Raw genomic sequence first — 21,961 nt, 5'->3', positions numbered from 1 at the left:
AAGGTTTTTTCCCCCCGTGGGACTACGCTCCACCGCGGACAAATCGCCTGCAACAAAAAAGATTACAGTTTAAATGTAAAAACAGTTTGCCGCGGGACGGATGACTAGATGTCATCCAACAAATAGTACAAGAGGAGAGTCAGAGTCAGTGAAGCGGAAAGGCCCAGGGAGTACAGATTTCCTTCAACAACGAGGAATTTTGAACGCCTGAATCCCGTCTTCGACGAGCCTCACCCTTGTCGTCGACGATGCGTGACTTATTGGAATCAGAGCTGTCGTTTATGAAGTGGGTCCTTTCTTAACGATGTATTTTACTGCATGAATCGTAATCAATATGATTGATGATTCTTACTGTCTGGAGGGGGACCGGTATTGACTGGTACTCTCAACTTGGGAGCAGCATTGCATTAAACCGAAAAGCTACCGTGCGGCAATTGAGATTCTCCTGGGGTTAAATTACTCAATGTTTATCAGCGTTTTTCGAACGATAACAATTTCTTTACAAACAACTTTTTTAGGCCTGCCAATCTTTTGATGATTTTTTTTTGCGGATCAAATTTCAAGTGTACTTAATGACACTGGACACTATTGGTAATTGTCAAAGACTAGCCTTCACAGTTTGTGTTTCTCAACATATGCATAAAATAACATATGTTTGTGTGCTTTCAGATGCTTGATTTTGAGACCTCAAATTCTAAATCTGAGTTCTCGAAATCAAATTTGTGGAAAATTACTTCTTTCTTGAAAACTACATTACTTCAGAGGGAGCTGTTTCTCACAAAGTTTTATACTATCAACCTCTCCCCATTTACTCCTAGAAAGGTTTTGTGCTAATAATGGTTTTGAGAAATTACCAATAGTGTCCACTGCCTTTAATGGATGTTTGGAATAATTATGTTAGAAAATAGAGATATAGCTGTTGCAAACTGCTTAATACCAACCAAAAAGTACCTGCGGCATCAATGTAAACAATATTTAATGGCCTGACGGTTTGTTGACCCTCGCAGACAGAGTCTTTCTCAGTCTCTGCTAGGGTAGAAACGTCAGCCCATTAGACTTTTGTTTCCCCCAATTTATAAAGATAAGAATTTAAAGTAACTATTGTTGAATTCATTAAATATGTTTTTCTAATTTATTTATGTAACAATTTAAAGTGATTCTTGTTGATTTTATTAAATGTTTAAAACAAAAAATTATTATAGTAAGAATTTAGAGTGAGTCTGGTTGATTCTGGAGCGAGATCATCATCTTCTGTGTACATTTTGACCGACGAAACGTTTTTTTAATTTTATATATCACAGACAGTGGAGGTTGATTGACACAATACCTTTTATCCTTAATTTATTTGTCGCTCGGACCTTGAAGGAAATAGAGGAAAACATGTTAAGCGAGGAATTCAATCAGTTATTGACATTTTATATACATCTGTTTTGACCTGGCTGTGTAGCCTTGGTCGTAATTTTATCTTTATGGTGGTTATTTGATATTGAAATTTATAAACAAGCTGTTTTTTAAGTTTTTTAAGTTTTCGAGGTTCAGATTTTAGCAAAAAGCTTAGCAAAAGTACAAATCATTGAGAGAAACAAAAAATTTAAAAAAATGAAATAAAATTAACTATGAAAAAATACTATGGAGAGTTTAAAGACGTGTGATTTCAAATTTTTACTGATCTAGATTTGACTGATTTTAATTTTGACTATTTTGACTTGATTTTGATTTTGACTGATCTAGATTTGACTGATTTTAATTTTGACTATTTTGACTTGATTTTGATTTTGACTGATCTAGATTTGACTGATTTTAATTTTGACTGATTTGACTGATTTTGATTTTGACTGATTTTGGTTTTGATTTTGACTGATCTAGATATGACTGATTTGACTGATTTTGATTGTGACTGATATTGATTTTGATTTTGACGTGATTTTGATTTGTGCTGATACTGATGTTGACCGATTTGATTGACAGCTGAAGGAGGCCGATGCCTGTCTGGTACTGTGCGATAAATACTGCTTGGATCCTGATGCTGAAGACGCTGGGAACATTATGAGAGTCATCTCTGTAAAGAACTATCACTCTAAGTGTAGAGTTATCGTCCAACTGATGAACTACCACAACAAGGTGAGAGCATATATTCATTTTGTTTTTTTTACCAACACACCGATGTGTGTTAGCACTGTATACTCGGTACTTTACCGAGTCCTGTAAAAAATATCACAGGCATTTTACTCGGGTGGGATTCGAACCCACGACCCTTGCAATTCTAGAGCAGTGTCTTACCAACTAGACTACCAAGGTTGTACGGTAGCTAGAGGCAGTTCGAATCCCATGTTTTGGCAGCGGGTACTGCAATGATATAATAGATGTTAAATTTGCATCGGGGATAAAGAATATATTAAATTTGGTTTTTACCCATACCCCGATGTGTGTTAGCACTGTAAACTCAGTACTTTCCCGAGTCCTGTGAAAAAATATCACAGGCACGTTACTCGAACACACCAACAAATCAACTGTCTCTACTAATTGTAGAGTTATTGTTCAACTGGTGAATTATTAATACATTTACTCAACCTCCATCCCAGGCTCATCTGCTGAACATCCCCAGCTGGAATTGGCGTGACGGGGACGATGTCATCTGCATTGCTGAGTTAAAGCTTGGATTTATTGCTCAGGCATGTCTGGCACCTGGATTCTCGACTATAATGGCCAACCTGTTTGCTATGAGGTCGAATAGTGAGGTAAGAAAGAAACCAGTCTCATGTCAGGTTTTGTTGTGTGCTGTAGTGCTGTGGTCTTGAATATTGAAGTGTTTTGATGTGTGTTCATTGTAATAGTGAAGTGCAGCTTGCCAAGTTATCATATATTTTAGTGTATTTGTCAAGTTTAAACTACTTGGGTAGGCTAGCCAGTAAGTGATTTTTCATGACCAGACTTGTCCTCACTTGAGTCAATTCGAAGCAATTTCATTTTGCCAAATTAAAATAAAACGTAGAAAATGTTATCTTTCCTCCATTGTTATCTTAATTGTGCCAGTCATTTTCCGGAAGGTCATCATTTAAGTTAATAAAACGGCATCTCTGATTTGATGACTTGTGTTATTCCCAGCTTGTTAGATCCAGAGCCAAAGATCGTACGAGTCAATCCGGCACCGCAACACGCCGTGACGGCAGACTTTACAATCTTGGCATAGACACAGATGTCATGTGTCAACATGGCTTGTATAGTTTATACTGTCGGTTAACCCGTAGTATTACGGCCGGGTATCAAGGGTTTGATTCTGGAGTCAGAAATGACTCCGATGATACGGAGGTAACTTTCCAATCGATGAATCAATCAACCAATTCAAACGCAGGCTGGTGAATGCTTAATGGTATTACTTAACACTGGGCTTTATGATCGGATGACTTGACATTAAACGGCAGACTGGCTATACAGGTGGATGGTTGAGGGCAAACTCTGAGCAAGTTTGAGTGTGCACCATGGTTAACTAAAGGTTGACCATTTAGACTCGAACCCAGGCTGGGCGACCATTGGTTGACTACTGTGGTCGACCATTTGGAACCAGCCTCAAGCCCATGGTTTCTTCACTGGTCCCAACAGCATGTTCCGTTCTAATATGTGTAAAGCGCAGAGAGGAACCAGTGACAGTATAGCGAAAAGGCGGTTGTTGACTAGACTTTCAAAGTGAGTCGTTCGAGTGAGTGCGTTCGAGTGAGTGCGTTCGAGTGAGTGCGTTCGAGTGAGTGCGTTCGAGTGAGTGCGTTCGAGTGAGTGCGTTCGAGTGAGTGCGTTCGAGTGAGTGCGTTCGAGTGAGTGCGTTCGAGTGAGTGCGTTCGAGTGAGTGCGTCACTGCGCATGTACATTGCTGGTCATTAGTCAGTAGTTGCTGGTCAGTAGCTGGTCTAAATGTGCCCACTCGAACTTGCTCTCTGCTATAGCAGGTGATGATGGAGTCAACTCAGGCCTGTAAATACTAGAGAAAGTACTTAGCAGCTAAATTTTGGTAAATTAAACGATTGCTGGTGAGGAGTTTTTAATCAATCAGTTAGATTATTATTATTATTATTATTATTTCCATTGCTATTTTTTCTCTTTCTTGGCACATTAAAATGGTCCCACAACTGAAACTAATAATTTAATTTTAATAAATCAAGTAATAAACCCCAAGGGAAATGGTCTGGTTAAAATGTTAAATTAATTTTGGATGGAGCAGAGACAAATAAGCCATTTTGAGGTATGGTGGACACATTATAATTGCATTGTTTTGGGTTTAGTTAAATCTCTCTGTTTACACTGGAACCAAACGGTGTGCTCTTATTATGGTGTTCACCATATCTCAAAAAGGAAATAATTTTTAGTTTTACAGTCACAATAATTGTGTTTTCTGTAATAACATTCAGTATGTAGAATTTATTTTCTTCTCTTGCAACCCTTTTTCTCATTATTTACTGTGGCATGAAAACATTTTAAAAACATTTCTGCCTGTAATGTCGGCTGATTGTTCTGTCTGTTTGTGGTGTTCTGGGTCAGACTCTCAAGATTTGATCATGGAATAAAGTAGTAGCGCAGATTCAAAGGAGCCTCGACTATTAGGGATAGTAATGACAAAATAAATCAAATTATGTTTTCTACCTCGGCAGAGATAGAAATTCTAACGGTTCACAAGAAGAAGTCAGAATTCCGAAAGTTGTAAGATCATAAATTATGAATCTAGAGTAATTTGATAATCAACTAATGGTCTAAAATTAGATTGAGTCAGTGTGAATGCTTCCCCGAGAGGAATAAAAGAAACGCCTGTGTGGCTGGCAAGCTACTCTTTCAGAATATTGATGGCATGAAGATAGCTCTTCACGTTGGGAAACACACCCATAATTTGATGGTGAAGTCTTAAAGGCACTGGACACTCTTGGTAATTACTCAAAATAATTGTAAGCATAAAAGATTTACTTGGTAACAACATTGTGAGAAACGGCTCCCTCTGAAGTAACATAGTTTCCAAAAAAGAAGTAAATTTCCACGAATTTGATTTTGAGACCTCAGAATTAGATTTTGAGGTCCCAAAATCAAGCATCTGGTGAAAGCAAACAACTTAGTGTGACAAGTGTGTTTTTTCTTCCGTTATTATCTCGCAACTTTGACGACCAATTGAGTTCAAATTTTCACAGGTTTGTTATTTTGTGCATATGTTGAGATACATCAAGTGAGAAGACTGGTCTTTGACAATTACCTAACATGTCCAGTGTCTTTTTGGCTTCAAGATAGCTCTTCACATTGGGAAGCACACACCCGTAATTTGATGGTGAAGTCTTAAAGTCTGCTATTCTTGTGGTGTATGTTTTTAATACATGCATGATATTCTTCCTACTTTAGTCTGGGTGCCGATTTTGCTGCCCTAATCAGAAGAAATCGAACAAAATTGGTATACACTATACCAGGTGTACTCGGTCAGCCCTTGTACTTTATAAAAAAAACTCCTGTGAGGTTTGCAGTTTCACCAAGTAAATCTCTTTTGAGTTTCACCATGTAAATCTCTTTTGAGTTTCACCATGCAACTCTTTTGAGTACGGTTGATTCTGAAAAGAACCAGTGGTTGACACCTCAAAGTGTCTTCAGGAGGACGATCAGAGTATACTGATGGTAAACTTGACTTGTCAACCGCTGGTTCCTCTAAAAAACACCATTTACTCATAAGATAATTACCGAATATCATGCATGGTGTGTGTGTCTTGTTTTTAAATGTTGATTTTCTTCACAGATTAAGCGAGCTGTTCGTTCCTTTAGTAGTACTGACCTGTCGGAAGACATTGCTTGTGATTGTGATGATGTAGTATGTATTGTGGTGATTATACGAGCTCGTTGAAGCATGCTGCATTTTATTTTGCATTTTTGAGTTCCAGTCGTCGTGCTACGAATATCTAACACGTTTAATTTTTCATTATTCTATGAGTCAGTGAAGACGTTAGTGGGTACGATTACCACAATTTGAACTTTGACTCAGTAAAACAAAATTTGTTGATGAACCTCAAGGAAATCATTGTCAGACTCGACCATATAGAAATCGTGTTACTGACAATCATGAAGGTTTCATCAAACCTGTGCAACTCTTGATTCTAAAAGGTAGGGTAGTAGTTTGGTAATGGGTAATGACCCTGAAAAAGGTACTTTCTACTTGAAAAAAGTCCCTTTTTTTTACAAATCTGAAGACATTCATTGTCTACAAAATAAAATCAGTACCCTGCTGACATAACAGTCACTCTCATTGAATTGTTAACCACATTATTTTAATTTGATTTTTTCAATTTCAAGTTTTGTTTGATTTTCACCCGGCAATACTCCAAGATTTCTCACTAAAGCACACTAGCATTGATCATTTTGAATTTTAAGGTGGTTCAGTGAAATCACATCAGGTTTGGAACTACGCAGAGGCAATGGGGGCAGTGGCCTATGTTGCCCCTGGTCTTGGCCCTGGTGCCCCTTCAAAAGTTTCCTGTATAAGCTAAAGATTTTTTTCCAGCGGAAGTGTCTTTTGCAAAATGTAAATGGGCTTGACCACTCATGAAACTCCAGATCTGTTACATTTGAAGAAAAATAATTGGGTAAACAAATTTAAAGGAAAAGAAGAAAAAAAAAATAGCAGCAAATTTGTTTTTGTTTTTTGTAAGGGCACATTTCCTCATAATTCATAGAGACACCCTTGGTCTGGCCCATTTTTGTGTTATTTCTTTTTAATATTTTTTTTTTTTTTTTTTAAGCACATCGCCAGGCACACAAGGCCGGAAGGCCATTTCAAGGTGTGGGCTACAACGTTTTTTGCCAGAGACCGTTGCCACCTGTTCCTAGGGCTGAAACAGGGTTACCCCCTTTAAAGTCCATACCGATGTAGGCTTGGGTATCATCAATCCGAAGCCTGGCCGGTAGAGCAGAAAGCACTACCTCCCCAATTTTACGTAGCAAGTGTCACGACCAGGAATCAAACCCACACTCTGCTGGTCAAATACCAGAGCTTGAATCCGGTACTCTTAACCACTCGGCCATGAGAAAAGGAAGAGAAAGGAAGATGAATTAAGTCGATGTCCTTAGTTGATTCCTTTCAACTAACTCGAGATAATGGCGTGTCTGTAGGCCTTCTTCAAGGTTTTCAATAAGAGATAGTAGACAAACAAAAGTTGTTGCAGTCATTTAATCACCATTGTCAAGGTGTGTTAATGGAATGTGAATAAATTGGACAAGATCTTTCTCTCTGGAGCAATTTGGCCATGACTTATTTTCATTGGGAAGTATAGAAATAGCTGTCTTTTGTTGGATTAGTAGACACAAGAAAAAACAAATAATCTGAAGTATAATTACGGATTTGAGTTGTGTCCTAGATGTCAAATATTTGGGAATAAGAGGAGAGGGGGGGGGGAACTGAGAAGGGGTGTGAACAGAGAACTTTTTGCCCAAAAGGTCCACTCTTTTGTGGATCCCCTTTTGATTGATGATACACAAGCCTACATCCGCATGGACTTTAAAGGGGGGTAACCCTGTTTCAGCCCTAGGAGTAGTTGGCAACGGCCTCTGGAAAAAGATAATTGTAGCCCACACCTTAAAGTGGCCTTGTGTGTCTGGCGAAATTCACTAAAAAAAAAAAATAAAAAAAAAATGTGTGATGGCCAATGCGGCTTGAATCAAAGACTAGTTAACCAAATGCTTGGATTACATCCAGTTAGAATTTGAGGTTGATAGATGTACATGTAGGTCCACTCTCTTTATCTAGTGCACTCATTTCATAGTGGCTTGAATAAAAGACTAGTCACCCTAATTTATTTATTTTTATAATTGAAGGATTTTTTTTTGTTTTTTTTTTTGGGGGGGGGGATGTCCAAAAGATGTTATTGACAATGGGGAACAAAACCCAAATTAAAAACAATCCTGATTCTGAAGAGGAAAAATCTTGGAGACTACAACTGGCATTATGCACGCTTTTGGCCTTTTAAATAACTAACTGACAAATTGATTTGTTTGATTTTATAACCAATCGTGTAATTTGTTTTGAACTGGTTTGCCTACATTGTGGCCAACATTCTTTGTTTTCCCAATTTTGTTTGGTTATTATATTACTTGGACAGTTTATTGAAGTGCTAAATTTCTGAGTAAATTTGGTTATATTCTTCTTGCATTATCGGAGAACCTTTTACATTACATTTGTGTATTTGACCCTTTTTATACATGTAATTTGAGATGTTAAATTTGCATTGGGATAAAGAATATTATTATTTTTTTTTTTTATTTTTTTTTTTTACCCATATACATCAATGTGTGATAACAATGTATACCCAGTATTTTCCCGAGTCCTAACACACATCCATGTATAGGTAAACCAAAATTAAATTTATTCATGTAATTTATTATGTTTGTCAAAACCATTTAAAATGAAATGTATACCTTTAGTAATCATTCCTAAAACTCACGGCAATGAAAACTTCATGGTTGGAAGTAAAAAAAAGCTTTGGATATTATCAAAAAAAAAATTGACTTTGAGAAATGTTTTTGAGAAATGTTTCTGTCAGAAATGTTTATCAGATTTTCTAATCCAATTACGATTCATTATTCCTTCGTGGAGATAACCACTCCAGGTTTTCGTTGGTATCTCAAAACACTTGACCACCCTTTGAAAAAAAAATTTCACAGGACAGGTTTACGTATTCATCTACCCTTAAAAAAAAAACCAAAGGTGTATGTTCCTTTTTCAAGGTGAACATGAATGTAATGCTGCATAAACTTTATTTGTGTTTGCTATTCTTTGATTCATCTTTTGAACTTGTCACACATTGTTTGTTTTAACTGTTTCCTTAAAATGTTATTTGAAAATAACTTTGCCTTAATCTTAATATTAGCAAATTTAAAATGCTTATATTGATGTTCTTTTGCCTCTTGATTTTCTTCTGAAACATTTCTTGGCATGATTTAAAAGTGTTTTTTGTAATTTTCAAGTTGGAATAATTCTCATTGCTTTCAACCCCATCTTTTCTCTAATTGTTTTCTTTGTTTTGCCCCTCACCCAACTTTCTTCCTCCGCATCCCCTGTCTCTCTTGACTCTATAAACCTTGGTCTCTGACCTTTTGAACCCCGACCCCTGACCTCAGAACGAAAGTGAAGGTTATCACGCAGTTGGAGCTTCAGCTGCCTTTCAGGTAGTGTGTTATAATGACCTTTGACCTCGGCTGATAACGTCAACAAAGTCAGTCGCAGCAGTGTGAACCAAAAACTTACTTGATGGAAAGCGTACTCCCCCATTTCACTTCTTGTTGTGTCAATGGAGCTACTTTTTATAGCTCCATGTTGTGTCACACTAGTAAAACAAAATAACACCTAGTTTGCTATGGGATACTGCACTATATATCACTGCTACTTTAGACTCATTAAGGCCTTTCACTGTCATTTATCACCAAACGATCACTAAACTATGCATGACTAGAGTACAGATACCTTACAGAAAAGATTCGTAAAGTTTATTCAAGGACTGCTTGCTTGTTTATTAACCTGAGCGGACATCAGAAAAAGAGAAGAAGAAAAAAATCGAAAAAATAAAATAAAAATAAAAATAACAACATGTACGTGTAGTTCTTTGATAATACATAACAATAGATAGAACTTATACAGCGCCTTGATGTTCATCTAAAACATAAACCTCAAAGCGCTGAACAAGGAATTAAATACTCGATTAAACAATTTTTCAACAGAACTAAACAAAGTGCACAAGCAGTGTAAAACAAGAAGTACTACATTAAGAATATGGAATAAACTTCAGTACATAACCAAAGAAAACAGCAAAACCCTCTAGGCCTTCCTAGAAAACAATGTTTCCCTGATCGTCTTTTTCTAAGACACAGTTTACCAGGTCATATCTCTCTGTACAGTGCATGAACCCTGTGTTGTAGTACGTCGTCGAATTCATTCACATTCTGTTCCCCGAACCCAACCATTCCATTTCCTCTTTGCATGCATGAAACACGCTCCCAGATATGAACGTTTCCTGTTGTTCACCGTGAGATTAACATCACTGGGAATGTTTGGACTGTTATTCTTACCGCTGTGATCATATTTTCAGGTTTTATCGCATTAGGCAAACCGGCGTGAGAGGTGTGCTCATGTACTTCTTCCTTGACATGAATTATTCTATAAACGAGAAATTGACATTGTGTCAAAATCGAGAACAAACAAAAGCGTACACTTCTTGTAAACATAGCAGCAGTACACTGTCGAGTTTACAACGCATCCTCTCATTAATATACCATGATATTTAAGCGTGAACGATCCCAGTGTGTGACCTTTGACCTCATTATCCCCCCCTTGTTATGATTTTAACCTGCCCTCGTTAACGAGTAACATTTTGTTTGCTTGTCGTGTCATCACTTCCTCCATGTCGTGTGATCATTTGAGTTTTTAAAAAAGTTTATTATTAAGAGAAAGTGTAAATACACACAGCTTTTTTAATCTACTTTTGTAGACATTGCTGCCGTGTAATGTTAACAATCCATTTATTTGGGTGCTCTAACAGAAAGGTAAAGGTAACAAATAACAAAATAACAACTGAACTTGCTTGTACATAGTTTTTTTTCTTTGGCAGCTTTCTTGGATTTCGTATAATAATTTCTCATAAGCAAAATTAATTTTAACAAAATGTTGCTAACTAAACTTTTTTTTTCTCTTTTAAATTGACCATTGGGTTGAAAGACAAAGACAACATATCATTTTATATCACTTAATTGTTTCATACTTTTCGTTCCTTATCTGCCCTGATATTTGTCGTTGAAATTTAATAAATGGCAAAAATAGAACGAGGACTATAATTGCAAATTTTATTATAAATGAGACAGGAATCCCGCCAGGATAAAAAAAAATTCTGGCAAAAGCAGCCCCCTGTTTGGGATACAGTAGAAGGGAGCTTTTAATCTTAATCAAAGTCAGAACTAGTAGACAGCTGTTCTATTTTTGGATAGAAAATGAGACAGGAATCCCGCCAGGATAAAAAAAAATTCTGGCAAAATTCTTGTTTCTTAGTGGGATCTCGCTTCAGGCCATTCGGAGGAACCGGGATTCCCGTCAGGAGTCCCGGCAGATAAATTTACACTCGAGATCCTGGTGGGATTTTTTTGAAAGATTTTTTTTGTTAGCGTGAATTTTGGACATAAACAATACATTCCTGATGTGATTCGTTGCATGGTCTTACTCTACATGTACGTGTGGGAGATGTACTTAAAAGCAGCCCCCTGTTTGGGATACAGTAGAAGGGAGCTTTTAATCTTAATCAAAGTCGGAACTAGTAGACAGCAACAATTTATGGATTGGCGAAGGCGCAAGAAGGGGGAACAGGAACTCTGTCTTTTGTTGGAATGTAAAATAATCATGGGCGCTTTTTCAGCAATTGAATTATTCCTCCTGATGACAAGCAGATTATACTTTTGGAAACGTCGTGACCACGTTGACTCTTTTTAGAGCCAACACTCTCTCAAAAGAGACATTATACTGTACGCGCAAGTTTACTTTTTTAGTATTTATAGTTACTTCTTATTCTTAACACCATGCAAAGCTTCAAACACAGTTTAAATATTCCTCGGTAACAATGCAGCCTCGCTTTTATGGCCACCACGCCGTATCAATGCCTTTTGACACAACCTGGGTAGGGATGTAAAACGGAATTCATGTTTAATTGAAAAACCACTCGGCAGTTTTATGGCAAAGCCTTGAATTTGTTAAGTTTTACTGGCAGTGACTTGGAATAGCTTTATATATAGTCCTTCAATCTAATGCATTTGTAATTAATTTGGATGCTGAAGCTCATTAAATGTTTCGATTTCAGTCTCCGTCTGACTTTAAATTGAAACTTGTTGGCCTTGTTAACTCGCTTTGAAATGCTTGCTGTATCTAATCAAATTAACCTATTCACTTTTTTAAATTGATTTAAAATTGCAATTTAGTTGTTGAGTTCAAGAGTTTTTTAGATGAGTTCTGAAAAACTTGATGAATTTGGATGACCGTATGGTGTTTTAAATGAATTTGTTGAATTTAAAGGATTCGGGTACTTTTTCAAAATGTCCATAGATTTACATTAAACTTACAAGGTTTGAAGATAATGATAGTGGAAAGCTTCCCTTCAAATATTACTTACTGAGGTGCTGTAGTTTTTGAGAACCGAGTAAAAAAATGTCATGAAAATACGTTTGTAAATGATTACTCATTTCCCAAAAACTACAGCACCTCAACACATAATATTTTGAGAGAAGCTTTCTACTATCATTATCTTCAAACTGTGTAAGTTTAGTGTAAATCTGTGGACATTGTGTTTTTTGTCCTACAAAAGTTACATAGACCCTTTAAGAGTTGAACTAATTTTTGTTTTTTTCCCCCTTCCCTTACCCCATGTTTACATGAATAGGGTCGGAAGGTTTCGTGGCAGACGCATTATTTACAAGGCTGTGGGAATGAGATGTACACTGAGTATCTCTCCAAGTCTTTCACTGGAATGTCATTCCCTGAAGTAGCACAGTAAGTCTAAGTATTTCCTTCTTTTAAAGGTACTGGACACTTTCGGTAAACAGTATTGTCCAAGGCCCACACGTCGTGTATCACAACTTATATATAAAATAACAACCTGTGAAAAATTGAGGCTCAATCGGTCATCGGAGTCGGGAGAAAATAACGGGAAAACCCACCCTTGTTTTCGCACGTTTCGCCGTGTCATGACATGTGTTGATAATTGTTTTAATGTTTTCTTAAAAAGTACATGTAAAGCATTTCATGGAATAATATTTCAAGAGAAGTCTTTCACCATGACCTTCTGTACACCCTGTAAGTTATTTGTTAATCTGTGAACTTTTTTGTTTTTCTGTTCCGAAAGTGTATAATGGCTTTAAAGGCACTGGACACTCTTGGTAATTGTCAAAGACCAGCCTTCTCACTTGGTGTATCCCAACATATGCACAAAATAACAAACCTGTGAAAATTTGAACTCAATTGGTTGTCGAAGTTGCGAGATATTAATGGAAGAAAAAACACCCTTGTCAACTCAAGTTGTGTGCTTTCAGATGCTTGATTTCGGGACCTCAAAATCTAATTCTGAGGTCTCGAAATCAAATTCAAATATTTGAGTGGAAAATTACTTCTTTCTCGAAAACTATATTACTTCAGAGGGAGCTGTTTCTTACAATGTTTTATACTATCAACAGCTCTCCATTGCTTGTTACCAAGTAAGTAAGTAAGAAAGCAAACAACTTGTTCGACAAGGGTGTTTTTTTCTTCCATTATTCTCTCACAAATTCGACGACCAATTGAGTACAAATTTGCACAGGTTTGTTAATTCTATGCATATGTTGAGATACACCAAGTGAGAAGAGTGGTCTTTGACAATTACCAAAAATAGCCTTTAAAAGCACAGCCGTGGATTTCACCAAACTCATCCTCATTTTTAGGATAAACCTTGGGACTTAACACGAGTCCCAGCCTTGCACTAACATGTAAACCTTAAGAAGAATAATCCTTTGTTAAGACTACCTACTCGTACTAACTCAAAATTAATCCTAGCGTTTTGCGAAATCGGCTGTTGGACACCTTTCAAAGACCATGATCTTCAAGTACGCGCTAATCCTCCAATCAGATTGGCAGAATGGAGTGGTGATAAAAACCTATAATATAGGTTTTTATCAATTGCACGGCTAATATCACTACCATGTGTCTTATGTGTTCTATGTCACGCGCCATGTTTGCTTAAAAACAAATACATTATCACATGCGCGCTCGTGGAAATATGGAAAATATAGCGCGTCTGCGTCCCATATCCAACTCGGCCTTCGGCCTCGTTGGATATGGGACGCAGAAGCGCAATATTTTTCTGTATTCCACTCGCGCTTGTGTGATAACTTATAATGTTATCACTTGGTGTATCCCAACAGGTGTGTAGAATAACGAATAATATGTGACAATTTGGTCTCAGTCTAAAGGAGCGGTTCTTTTTTGTATTGCATTTCCAGGGTGTGTTTTCAGAAGCTGAAATTGTTGCTGATTGCAGTGGAGTCCAACATTGACACGGTGGAGAGCATGTGAGTCATTTTAATAGTAATTAATTTATAATAGTAATAAATTTTAAATAAACTATTTGAGTAAAAAATATAAATAACAGTAATTGAAGAATTAATTAAAAAATGAATTGAAAAAAAAAAATAAAAAAATTATAATTTCCAATATTTGCTCACCTCCTTTTAAGAATTGCAATCAATCCTGGACCACACATAAAGATCTACGAAGGAACACTCGGCTTTTTTGTTGCAGCTTCAGCTCAAGAGGTCAAAAGGTGAGTTCTACACATGAATATGCAATTAAAGCACAACGACGAATATCGAGATGACAGTGCAGTTTCCAAAGCAAAACCACTAATTGCTTGTCATTTTTTTTTTTTTTATTTCCTGTGTAATTATCTCAAAATAATGCAATAAACCGATCTCCTACCTTCACGTACCTGAAGGTCTCTCCTGGTTTATTTCCTAGATTCAATTGATCGATCATGTCTTCGTCTATACAATACGTACAATGGAATAACTTTTCCATTGAGGTCTCTTTGTTGTGACTCTAGTCATACGCACGGATTGAGCGAAAACAGTGTACGCCACAAAAGAGCGACAGACAGCAAATTTTTAATATATCAATCAAAGACGGGGCTATGGGCATGGGAAATACAAGGGAAGGTTGAGTTACAGACATTGTAAGGATTTGAAACAAAACAGGATAAATGGAGATGACCTGGACGTGCTGCTTGAAGAACAACCCTAATTTCATAGAGCTGCTTAAGCATAAAATAGAAGCTAAGCACAACAAAATTATGCTTACTGAAAACACTTCTAATTCAATTCAATTGTTTTATTGTTTTATTGTCACACATATGCATATGCAGTGGAAATTCACTTCGGCTTGCGAGTCTAAAAATATTAAAATTACAAAAAAATACAGAAAACCCTTAAACCACAAAGGCATACAACAACAAACCTTTAAAGAGATGGTGTATCTTTGCTAATTACTCCCCAAAGTTAATAATAATAATAATAATAATAATAATAATGATAATGATAATGATAATGATAATGATAAGGATAAGGATAAGGATAAGGATAAGGATAAGGATAAGGATAAGGATAAGGATAAGGATAAGGATAAGGATAAGGATAAGGATAAGGATAAGGATAAGGATAAGGATAAGGATAAGGATAAGGATAAGGATAAGGATAAGGATAAGGATAAGGATAAGGATAAGGATAAGGATAAGGATAAGGATAAGGATAAGGATAAGGATAAGGATAAGGATAAGGATAAGGATAAGGATAAGGATAAGGATAAGGATAAGGATAAGGATAAGGATTAAGGATAAGGATAAGGATAAGGATAAGGATAAGGATAAGGATAAGGATAAGGATAAGGATAAGGATAAGGATAAGGATAAGGATAAGGATAAGGATAAGGATAAGGATAAGGATAAGGATAAAGAGAATGATAAGGATAAGGATAAGGATAAGGATAAGGATAAGGATAAGGATAAGGATAAGGATAAGGATAAGGATAAGGATAAGGATAAGGATAAGAATAACTACATTTATATAGCGCCTGACACCTCCAAAAGAAAGTCTCTAAGTGCTCAGAGGAATAAAAGAATAATTATGTATACGATGAATTGAACAGATCTGTTTTGAGAAGAGCTTTGAAACTTGAGACAGTGGTGGCTTGTTAATGACCATACAAATTACTTGGCAAGGAGCACTGCATTTGTGCAACGTTTTGAAAAAAGATTCCCTCCTAAGGGATGTGGTTTTCAAGAAAGGGATTCAGAAGATTATGAAATTGGGCCAAGGGACTCGAGCCTCACACTCTGCTGATCAGAAACACCAGAGCTTGAGTCCAATGCGGTTGTCCGCTCGGCCTCGACACGTCAATGTTGGGAAGATTTGAGATCGGATGAAGGAATAGCAAAGACGTAGAGCATCAAGGAATAAAGATGAGTGGTGTTTAAATGAGGAGGACTACCTCCTTCACTGGTGAACTTGGCCTTAAATCAAATCATCAATTTTTTTATTTTGTTTTATTTTTTATTATTTTTTATAGAGCGTATTACTACTGCAAAGCATGCCATGATGACGTCATCGCCGTGGAGAAAATCAAACAATGCGACTGTGATAATGGTAATAAATTCCTTCTGTTTTTTTCTCCAGCATTATAATTTGATCCTTTAATTTCTTCAGCATTTTTAAGGGGTACTCCTGTTGGTGATTGGTTATCATCCTGTTTTCCCCCCTATACCACACAAGTTCAAAGCATGAAGACAACATTGGTTGGTAATTCTCTTGGGCTGGGATTCGAACTTTATTTCGCCGAAAGTATACATGAAACAACAAAGCTGTGAAGAGTTTCTGGTTTGACATAATGTATTGTCCAGGGAGCTTTCACAGAATAGAATGCATTACAAATACATGTAGTAATAACCAGTTTTTAAATACATTTAGCAGCGCTTTTCACTGTAAAATGTTTTACTAAATCATCGTTGTAATTTCATTGGCAAATTTGTTGACAAATTCATTGATAAAAAGGGCTAACAAATTTTGATTAAACAATAACATTGGTTAATTTTGATGACCTTTGCGATCATTTTAGAGATCTTACTCATCATTTGCAGATAACTTAAAACCTCAAAATAGTACAGTTACCTCTCTTTGTAGTGAGGTCGCAGGGACTGGCCCAATAAGGTCTTTATACAGAGATGTTCTTAAAAGAGGAGACAAAACTAAGAAACACAAAGTAGAAACAAGATTCAGAACTTTCTAAGCAGAACCTCTTTATAACAGTGCTATTTAAAACCAGGTTTCAACCTCTTTATAACAGTGCTCTTTATAAACAGGTTTGAACCTCTTTATAACAGTCCTATTTAAAACAAGGTTTGAACCTCTTTGTAACCAGGGTTGAACCTCTTTTTATAACAAGGGTTGAACCTCTTTATAACAAGGGTTGAACCTCTTTTTATAACAAGGGTTGAACCTCTTTATAACAAGGGTAGAACCTCTTTATAACCAGGGTTGAACCTCTTTTTATAACAAGGGTTGAACCTCTTTATAACAAGGGTTGAACCTCTTTATAACAAGGGTTGAACCGCTTTTTATAACAAGGGTTGAACCTCTTTTTATAACAAGGGTTGACTCTCTTTATAACAAGGGTTGAACCTCTTTATAACAGTGCTATTTATAACCAGGTTTGAACCTCTTTGTAACAAAGGTTGAACCTCTTTATAACAAAAGGTTGAACCTCATTATAATAGTGATCTTTATAACAAGGGTTGAACCTCTTTATAACAGTGCTCTTTATAACAAGGTTTCAACCTCTTTATAACAAATCTTGAACCTCAATATATTAACAGTGATAGCCTCTTTATAACAAGGTATTTCTTTATAACACAAGTAGATTGGAATCCTATAATAAAGTGAATTAGACACGTAATTACAACTTTTATATCAGTCTTATTATTTACCTGGTTGTCTCGGTGAAGGGTCTCCTGTGGCTTTTCTTTCTTCTGTTTTGTCAGTCATTATCTTCTTCCTTCTTTAGCTGATTATTTAGGGCGGCGAGCAAAACGACGGGGTCTTCGGCGATTGTTGCCGTGTTCACGGAAACGCAAACATCCTAAGTTCTCAGGTTTCTGTCCTTTCACTTTATCTTGCTGTCTCATTTTGCATGATTACATCTAGCATGAATTTCTGTATCCGTGTCTTCTGATAACCTCTCATTGCGAAGAGGACAAAGGAATTTGTTCGGACGAGGGGAAATTATTTGAGAAATTACAAATATTTTGTATGTGGACTTGAATTTCCTTTTTACTTTAAGGAATGTAGCTAGAATTCAACGTCACTGGTGACTGTGAATTCAAAACGTAAGCCTTATCTTTTGTAGTTACTCCCAGAAAATGAATGACCATAGAAACTTACCGGGCGAGAAGCACTGCATCTGTAAAACGTTTTGAGAAATGATTCCTTCCTAAGGGATGTGGTTTTAGAGAAAGGGATTCAGAAGATTATCAATCTGAGAAGCAATTCTGATTGAAACGTTTCTCAGATTTTTGTATTCCATTTACGGGTTTGCGGCAATATCCCCAAAACGCTATCACCTTTTGGGCCAAAATTTTCACAGGTTATTGTTATATTATTAAACAGTTCAAAAACCCATTGGTATTTTTTGCCCTGAAGAGTTTTTTTCCTGTGACTAAAGGAAGCTTGACCCAAGCTGCATTGTGGAAGGACCACAATATCTTAGTGAATTATCATTTTGTTCCGCACAAAAACCTTTGTCTTCTTCTAGCGTAATGGTTATTAGATTGTAACTTTTCCATCTTTCATTCTCGTTTTAAAATTCAGTCTCAGTGTCAAATAAATATCACAACTTACACTAGAAATCAAGTTCTTAATTTTTGTTTTCATTTTTATTATTGATTTAGCACACTCATTTTTCTAGTAATCACAATAGAGATATTTTCGGGTTTTTCTCAGGTATAATTTTAGACAAATTATTTTATTTGTACTTTTGTGTATTCCAATTTTGTGTTTAGATCACCTCTGCATCTTAGATCTTCTGAGCACAAGTATTTAAGACACTCTTGCACTGCCATAGAATATTATTTCGAGATAGTTATTTTAACTGAATTACCTTCCCCTATAACTTCATGTTTATTTTCTTTCGCACAACAGCAAGTTTTTCTGTAATGTATATTATACATGCACTGGGAGCCCAGCCATGTTTCTAGTTTCCATAGACCTTTCCATTGCCGATAAACAAACCGCGCTGGTTGGCATGGACGGCCGACTGTTAGCAAAACATTCAATCGTGTTAGCAGAGGTTCTGACCAAATTCAACAACTTTCAATTAAATAAAATATCTCCAACATTGCTTATCTTGTTTGTTGTTCTTTGCTCGTTTTTTTTTTTTTTTTTTTCATGGGAAATGTCAAGAAAATTAATAAGAATCAGAAACACATGGTTTTGTTTTAGAGTTGTAGATTCTGTGAAACATTGGAAAATGTCACTTCGGTCCCTAACCTTTTTGTTTGACTCTCTTGTTTGAGCAAAAGTTGGTCAAATATTGGGGCCATTTGGCGGAGGCCGCTGTTGGCATTTTGGTACAAGCCGCATGGATTCAAGCCGCTTGTAGCCGCTTGTAGCCGCTTGTAGCCACTATGTTCTCTGAAGGGTTGATCGGGACAAAGATATATACACTGGGTGAAGAAGAAATGACACCTGCTCTAGATCCCCAGTTCAAAAATAACGACAGCGCACCTCTGCAGTTGTATAATTCCATTACTCTGCTCGCAAGCCGTCTGTCTGTAGATCGTCTGTATGACATCAATCCTTGAAGAACTAAAATTAGCTGGGATGATTTAATACCCATGGTTAGTGGCAACCGACCATCCCATTAACATCTTTACAATAAGGTGATTATGTTCATATAGTTGCTATAGCAACCCATGATGTAAACAAATATTTAGATATAATTTTATTTTCTATGACTACATTTGACCGAACTTAGCTCGTATACGATCAAGTTACACCATACAGTCAGTTTCAACTGTACTTGCCTGTGAGTAAACGACCGTTATACCCTTAATTATCACCTGATACACCTGTTTTCTTAAACCCCCTTTTTTACTCCCCCCCCCCCCCCACCCCTGCGCGGTTTGCTGTGATTCCTAACCGTTAAAGTTGCTAACATAAGTATGGCCATAACACACACACCTGAAGAGAAGATGGTGAAGGGACAACGGGTTGTTAATCCAGACTCTGGTAAGCGGACTCCCATCGAATATTCATAACGCCAGCTCTTAGCCGTGTACTAGTGTTTTAATTTGCTTGTCGAATATTCATGAGCTGCCTCCCCGCTTTTTAACACCTAATGAATATTCATCAGCCAAGACAGGATGTTTTTTTGTATAGCAGGCTCATTGAAAATTCATGAGCTGCTTCACCACTTTATAATGTAATGAATGTTCATAAGCCAAGAATGGATGTTTTTTACCGGATGAACCGTCGCATAGTGTTCTGTTTTACCGATTATTTTCATATTTTCACATAATTCTCCGAATATTTTTGTGAATGATTGATTTGGGGGTCTTTCTTCTCACAAATTTGATTGATGACTAATTTGATTAGACCACAATAAGTGTATCAGAACACAAAGACGGTGACACAGATTAATTGTAGGTTAATTGGACAATTGTTTTGTTGAGTGCTTACCAGCCCGTAAGCTAGTAGTAGGCGCTGCAATCCTCTAGCCTGTTAAAAAGTAGTAAATAGTTGTTTGAATAGCAAGTTAGCTCATGCCTTAAAAAAATAGTTAGATAGATCGAAAGAGATTGTTCGCTATTAGTTTGTCTAGAGCTTCGTGGTTATAATGTAACTGCAATGAAGGAGTACTAATATCAGTATCAAGTTGCTTAAAGCACATTCTATTTGCTTAACACTGAAGACATAAACGCTTAGCAGAAAGGGTCTCCAAAGGTTAACTTATTTGTAACTGGCTACCTTTTCTTTGAAATTGTTCTAATAAGTAGGGTGTCACATCGCCCAGTTCAAAAGGATTTGGAATACTCTGTCAATTTACATGAAACTGATTTGATGAAAATTTCCATAATTTGTAAATAGTCTGATTGTTTAAGAGATATTTCTTTCAATCACCTACAGCAATATCCACTCTGCTTTTCTTTTATTTACGGCCTTTTAGTTTGACTTAAAGGTATGGTCATGGATTAGCTTTGATCAACCTAATGCTGATTTATAGACGAATTTATCAAGAAAGTTACAATAAAAGTCACCCATGAAAGTTTCATTTGAATACCGTGTCTACTTCCTGAGAAAACCACAAACAAATTATCACTGTGTTTTCACGAGAACCAATCTATGACCCTACCTTTAAAGCCAATCACAGCTTTAATGCTTTGTCACATGACAACATCTCGCCAACCAGTATCCTGCTGCAAGTCACTTAATAGCACCAGTATTATGAATAACCCTCTTTCAGCATGACTTTTGTTTTCAGTGTCGGCAGGATTCCAACCATGTCGTCTATAGTTAGATGCTTTTGTCTGTAATTTTGTTGCTCTTCAAATCCCAAATTCTGAACAGTTTTGTGAATGCAACTTTTGAGAGCATGGAATGATCCAAGGCAAAAAAAAACCATGTTAAGCGTCCTTGCCAGCTTCCTTTTAAGAGACCGCCCCCTTTAAAAGGAAAAGAAAAAAATACATCTTAACAATCTTATACAAAACAAAAGTCCAGTCGGTCTTTACAAATGTGTCTGGCGGCCATTTAAAAAAAAAAAAAAGGCCCTGCTCCTTTCTTTTTTCAAAAAGGCATGACGCTAAACAAGTTTTATTTTTATTTTTTTCTAAACTGATGACGGTCCTTTTGACGAATTATTGCATTTTGTTTATAAATAAAAGATTTTAAGCAGAGCTGCAGTTGCCAAGACCGATACATTTAAAACTCTTGGCTGAAGACAAGAACAGGACTGCCATGAGAAATCGAATGCATTTGTTAACAAAATCTGGAATTTTATTTTGTATTGTTACTATAGGTCCTAATGGCTGGTAAGCGGTTTAAAACAGCTAATTCTAGTTGAAGGGAAGGTACACGTTTGGAAATTACTCAAAACAAATATTAACTTAAAAACTGACTTAACTTGGTAACAAGCATTGGAGAGCTGTTGAGAGTATAAAACATTGTGGGAAATGACTCCCTCTGAAGTAACGTAGTTTTTGAGAAAGAGGTAATTTCTCACTAAATTAATAAAAGACTTCTAGCTAGAAGTCTTTTATTCCTATCTGAAAGCACACAAATTCTTCCAACAAGGGTGTTTTTTCTTTCATCATTTTCTCGCAACTTCGATGACCTATTGAGCCCAAATTTT

General features: G+C 36.5%; 1 protein-coding gene across 1 annotated transcript in view; it reads left to right on the top strand.

Annotated features, from left to right (window-relative positions):
• The window catches only part of LOC139953084 (calcium-activated potassium channel subunit alpha-1-like), a 99,964-nt gene that overhangs the window by 59,906 nt on the left and 18,097 nt on the right, over window positions 1–21,961 (top strand). Inside the window, 9 exon segments of the mRNA XM_071952489.1 lie at window positions 1,969–2,121; window positions 2,583–2,738; window positions 5,756–5,827; window positions 12,420–12,529; window positions 14,011–14,079; window positions 14,244–14,330; window positions 16,127–16,203; window positions 17,618–17,704; window positions 19,759–19,839. Of these exon segments, the coding sequence (XP_071808590.1) occupies window positions 1,969–2,121; window positions 2,583–2,738; window positions 5,756–5,827; window positions 12,420–12,529; window positions 14,011–14,079; window positions 14,244–14,330; window positions 16,127–16,203; window positions 17,618–17,704; window positions 19,759–19,839 (892 nt within the window).

This window comes from Asterias amurensis, chromosome 21 (genome assembly GCF_032118995.1).
Source record: "Asterias amurensis chromosome 21, ASM3211899v1".
Taxonomy (NCBI): domain Eukaryota; kingdom Metazoa; phylum Echinodermata; class Asteroidea; order Forcipulatida; family Asteriidae; genus Asterias; species Asterias amurensis.
The sequence above is the reverse complement of the archived record's forward strand: the minus strand, read 5'-3'. Positions and strand labels throughout refer to the sequence as shown.